Consider the following 5,947-nt stretch of genomic DNA (forward strand, 5'->3'; position numbering starts at 1 on the left):
CATTACTCGTTTATAAATCACTCAATAGTCTAGGACTTTAATACATTTCAGATATACTTGATGAATATAAACCTAACAGACCTCTCAGATCATTAGGAACAGAGTCAGTTAGACAAACAGAGGGTTCACTCAAAACAAGGTGAGACAGCATTTAGCTATTATGCCACCTGCAGCTGGAAACAGCTTTCAGAAAAGGTCAGATGTGCTCCAACAGTAGCCACATTCAAATCCAGACTGAAAACACTTCTGTTTATCTTTGCATTTACTGACTGAGCACTGTGCTGCACTTACTAATGGCATTGCATCATTTTATGTCTGTATTATTCTTCTTTTTTATTCACTTTAATCATTTTTACTTATTTTTTAATGTATTACTTTCTTTTTCTCATTTCTTGTTCTTAATTGTTTTTTTTTTTTATTAATCTTATCTTTATCATTTATATGTAAAGCACTTTGAATTGACATTGTGCATGAAATGTGCTATATAAATAAACTTATCTTGTCTTGCCTTGATAAAGAGCACCTCTGCTGTGAGTCTCGTACTGTACATGTTGTATTTATCAGCAAGGAGAACCTGTTTCAACATACCAGAGAAACTGACGTCGAGTACAGAGGTTGTGAGGCGTTCTGGCGCCAAATTACTTTAACCTGTTGGCCAGACACGTGACTGCGCGATTATTGTAGCGCCGTGCGCCACCTACAGGATACTTTTAAAACCGCAATGAACATCATTCACAGTAACATTAATTCAATTCACACATACTTTTCAAAACTAAATGGAATGTCTGTACTGAATGACAGTAAATGTGGAGGGCACTGAGCAAAAATCCCGTTTTATGTCTTTAGGAAAGAAATATAAAGGAAATTGTGAATAGTTTTAATATTAATGTTTTGTTTGAGAACATGAATGTCATTGTATTACATTAAATTACACAAATGTTTACTGTAAATTCTATACTATAATTTAAAACATATTATATACGTTTGGTATAGTTTATAGTTATCCAGTTCAATTAAAAATTATACAAAATGTATTTTCATTTGTACATTCAAGAGCATTGAGAGTGCTACATATGAGAAGAGCAAACTGCCTTCATGAATCGTATCTAAACAACAGTATCTAATTCTCTTGACAGAGAACAGTGTGTGACAGTCATGGTCAGAGCTCATGAGTCCAGTTGTGGTTGTAGCTGTACTGAAGTTCTACCTCATCCATCTTGGGCATTCTGAAATTGGTCTGATTTTGCAATACAAACCATCTCTTCTTGGTGTCAACAACTGATCAGCATACAGCATACATCACATATACTATGTGCATACAGTATGTATGGCTTTAGTCTTGTGGTCTTCTTTAATAAAACAGATGGTGAAGAAGAGTTGATGACTAGAATCAACAAGAAATATTTATTTGTGTTATCAGTGTAACTGATATGAAAAGATGAGAAAAGTAGAGCTGTGGACAACTCCACCCATTCTTAGTGTATGTATACTGTTTTCTCTCTGAGATCACACTGATTGTCTTCTTCATCATGACCATCATCTCTCTGCTCCTGCTGGCCACTCTGCTGCCAGACCTGACCTTCACTGGTAAGATTGATGAAACAGCTTATTAATCTACATTCATTTTTGATTTTTAAAGGGAGAATACATACAGAAGTCAATATACTGTATCTTCTTTATGTTCTGAATATAATGACTGAAAACAAAATCTCTCTCAGCCCATGTGAATGTGGGTATAATGAATGGCAAGGAAGCAAAACCCCACTCCAGACCTTACATGGTTTCTCTAAAGAGGAACAGGCAACATGTCTGCGGTGGATTCCTAATTTCTGATGAATTTGTCTTGACTGCCGCACATTGTTTGAAAACGTAAGCATTTTGTTTAGTCTGAGCTGTACTCATGAGTTAAAATCATTATATAAGGTAATTTAAAATATTCTTATTAATAATGGGGTTTCAGACTTGGACTGATAATCAACATAAAATCATCTATATGTTTTTTTTTATTTTATTTTATTTTTTAGATGAAATGATTATAGAATATTGGAATTTTGAAGCAGGGGTCTTCAACCTTTTAAGGTCAATGAACCATTGGTGAATAATAAGACAAAGCAGTGACCCCCTGTTACATTAGTTTAACAAAATTAAGTGCTGCACTTTAGGCACTTTTCAATAAATTCTAACAATAATAAGAGCAAAATTAAGTGCAAAGCTTTCAAATGTATTAGATTTCGAAAGGTTAACATAACTTTAAATTTGAGGGGGTACCTCAAATAAATAATTTAGTTCAAAGAGGTTCTGACAAAAAAGTTTGACAACAGTAAGAATATGCCAGTATACTAATAAGACCATTCAACAGAAATAAGATTATGACAGCTGTGGTTGGTGCACATAACCTAAAAAATAAGACAGAGGGATCTGTCTGCATCCGAGTGAAGTCCTACCACAAGCATCCAGACTATACTGATGGCTCTTTTCTGAATGACATTATGCTTTTAAGGGTAACAATCTGCACTCATTTCAATTATTCAAAATCTGATCAGAAAACAGAGGTACAAAACTGACTCACACTAATTTTAACTAACTGTGTATAATTGTTTGATATTGTCATAGCTTGACTATTTGTAACAAACACAGTGTTATTTAATTATTATCTTGTATTAAAGACCCCATGAAATGAAATTCTGGATTTTAGTCCACTTCTATTAAATTTGAAGCCATTTATATGCTACTGCACTTTTTAACGTTGACAAAATGGACTTTTAGCAGATACTGTATACCAGTGTTGGGTGTAATCTGATTAAAAAGTAATTCATTACTGTAATTGAGTTACATTTGGTCAAAAATTAGTGTAGTGCATTAAATTGTATTTTTTCGTAATCAGATTACAGTAACTGAATTTCAATTCACTTCATTACTTTTAAGAACATTTCTTGGGTTACACATTATTTTGAATTCGCTGAGTGGCAAAAAAAAAAAAAACTTTTCTGTGGAAAGTGTTTCAAAAAAAGAACTTTAAGCGATAATTTTTTATGAAGTAATCAGTAATTAGTAATTTGTAGAGGATACATTTTTTGAGCAACCTACCCAACATTGCTTATACGCATATAAAATTGCCCATCTCTGTCTTCGAATACGGACCAAAAATATCAGAATAAGAATGAGCTTTATTGCCAAGTATGCTTACACACAAGCAATGTGTCATGGTGACAGAAGCGTCCAGTGCAAAGAGAATACCAAAAATATGCATATACAACATATACATACAAACATTTGAAATATACATATAAACATATACTGTATACTGTGCAAAAGTCTTAGGCACATAAGATTTTTAACAAAAACATTTGTCTTAAAATGGTTATTTATATCTTCAGCTTTAGCGTGTCAATAGGAAATATACATTTTAGAATATACATTTTAGACTCACAAACATTCCTTTTGCAAATAGAAGAGAATAGAATAGAAGAACAGGGAGAACTGCAACAGATGCCATGGCCCTCACAGAGCCCACCACTGAACATCGAGTCAGTCTGGGTTTACATGAAGAGACAGAAGCAATTGAGACAGCCTAAATAGATAGAAGAACTATGGTAAATATGAAGAGGTGGGATATGTCAAATAAATATAAATGGAATATTTCATTCATAAAATGAATGAATAGTTGAATATGCACATGATTGTATTGCCACAATGGAGAGTACTGAGGGCAGTTTTAACTGTTCATAAGGTGAATGGCCTGAGGGAAGAAACTGTTCTTGTGCCTGACAGCTCTAGTGCTAAGTGCTCTGTAGCTCCTGCCAGAGTTCAAAAAGGTAGTGTGCTGGGTGAGTGGGGTCCAGAGAGTTTTTGCTAGCTCTTTTCCTCACTCTGGAGGTGTACAGTTCTTGGAGGGTGGGAAGGTGAGAACCAATAATCTGTTCAGCAGTCCGGACTATACTTTGAAGTTTTCTAATGTCTGGCTTGGTAGCTGAACGAAACCAGACAATTATTGAAGTGCAGAGGATGACTCAATGACTGCTGAGTAGAACTGTATCAGCAGCTCCCGTGTTAGATTGAACTTCCTTAGCTGGCGAAGGAAGTACAACCTCTGCTGGGTCTTTTTCACAATGGAGTCAACATGGGTCTCCCACTTCAGGTCCTGTTAGATGGTAGAGCCCAGGAACATGAATGACTCCACTGCTGCCATAGTGCTGTTTAGAATGGTGAGCGGGGTCGATGCTGGGGTGTTCCTCCTAAAGTCCACTATCATCTCCACTGTTTTGAGCGTGTTCAGCTCCAGGTTGTTTTGACTGCACTAGTGAGCAAGCATTCAACCTCCCTTCTGTAAGCAGACTCGTTGTCATTTTGGATGAGGCCGATGACTGTAGTATCGTCTGCAAACTTCAGGAGCTTGACAGAGGGGTCCTTGGCAGTGCAGTCGTTTGTGAACAGAGAGAAGTGTAGTGGGGAGAGCACACATCCCTGGGGGGCACCTGTGCTGATTGTACATGTGCTGAAAGTGAATTTCCCAAGTCTCAATAACTGCTGCCTATCTGTCAGAAAGCTGGTGATCCACTGAGAGATAGAGGTGGGAACCGAGAGCAGGGTTAATTTATTCCATAGGAGAGCAGTGATGATGGTGTTGAAAGCCGAACTGAAGTCCACAAATAGGATCCTTGTCCCTGGTCTGTCTAGATGTTGCAGTATGTAATGCAGTACCATAGTGACTGCATCATCCACCAACCTGTTAGCTTGATAGGCAAACTGCAGATATCGGCGTAGCAAATATTGTATATGTCCCACCCCAACTTTCTGTTTCAGGACGAAATACATCAACACAGCAAAGAAAACTGCACTCATCATGCCAGTTCACAGGGATTTAAAATTCCCCACACAGTAGAGTAAACAAAGATGATACAGACAAATGCAGTTCAATTTTATGTAATACAATAAATCTGTCTATTAATGATGATCCTTTTTTATGAATTACAGCTGGAGAAAAAAGTCACACAAAGCAAGAATGTCAAGTGGATATCCATACCAAAGACTAAAGGGGACATTAAAGCAGATTCTGTTTGCAGTGTCGCAGGCTGGGGAAGTCTGAGCACTTATGGCCAACAGAGCAAAGTTCTCATGGAGACACACGTGAAGATCATGAACAACACAGAATGTGAAAATAAATGGGGGCAGAAGTATTTCTCTGGTTCCAAGATGATATGTGTGTATGGCCATGGAGGAAGCTGTACTGTATGTAAAAAGATTTTTATTTTATGCCCTTGTTAAAAAACCATCAATAGTGACAGTGTTAGTTGAATGATGTGTTAATTTGTGTTACATTCTTAACAGGGGGATTCAGGAGGTCCTTTGATTTGTGGGAACAAGTTTACACTAAGATTTCAGCTTTTCTTCCATGGATCTGCTCCATAATTACAAATGTTTAGTGGCTTAAAAAAGGATGAAATATCTGTAGAAACAAAGTTTTCTTTTCTTTTGAATTCTCCAAATCTTCTTTCAATAAACATGTCAAGCATCAATAAGTCCAATGGTCCTAATTACAATGTTACAACCTCATAAAACAGTTGCAAATACAGTTGTATTTGTGCTTTTCACAAATCACAAATTTCACAAGTAAATTTGCCACATTTTGGGACATTTTAATTGCAAAGAAAAATGTCTGAACATCTTGCAAGTCACAACTATTGACTATTTAGTGGAATTATGGCCTAGATAGCACACGTACACCTCTGAGATATCTGTTTTAGATCTTTTCATCTTGAAAGCATCACAATCTAATTAACATATGATAAAAATCTAAAAAAACGATCAGTTTTACAAACATTGTAAATCATAAATGTATGGGATGCAATTAGACTCAAAATGATTAACAAATGCATGCATACTTAACTAGATGTACTTACTTAAAAGGATAAATGTTGCAAATGTATCTTACAATCCACAGACAACT

General features: G+C 36.0%; 1 protein-coding gene across 1 annotated transcript; it reads left to right on the forward strand.

The window, feature by feature from the left end:
- The first annotated feature begins 1,529 nt into the window (after positions 1–1,529).
- Positions 1,530–5,409, forward strand: LOC127438078 (granzyme E-like). Its single transcript, XM_051693359.1, has 5 exons — positions 1,530–1,587; positions 1,719–1,869; positions 2,360–2,501; positions 4,975–5,229; positions 5,329–5,409. Exons 1-5 carry the CDS (start codon positions 1,530–1,532, stop codon positions 5,407–5,409), a joined length of 687 nt encoding a protein of 228 aa, XP_051549319.1.
- The last annotated feature ends 538 nt before the right edge of the window (positions 5,410–5,947 follow it).

The sequence above is a fragment of the Myxocyprinus asiaticus genome, chromosome 49 (genome assembly GCF_019703515.2).
Source record: "Myxocyprinus asiaticus isolate MX2 ecotype Aquarium Trade chromosome 49, UBuf_Myxa_2, whole genome shotgun sequence".
NCBI lineage: Eukaryota > Metazoa > Chordata > Actinopteri > Cypriniformes > Catostomidae > Myxocyprinus > Myxocyprinus asiaticus.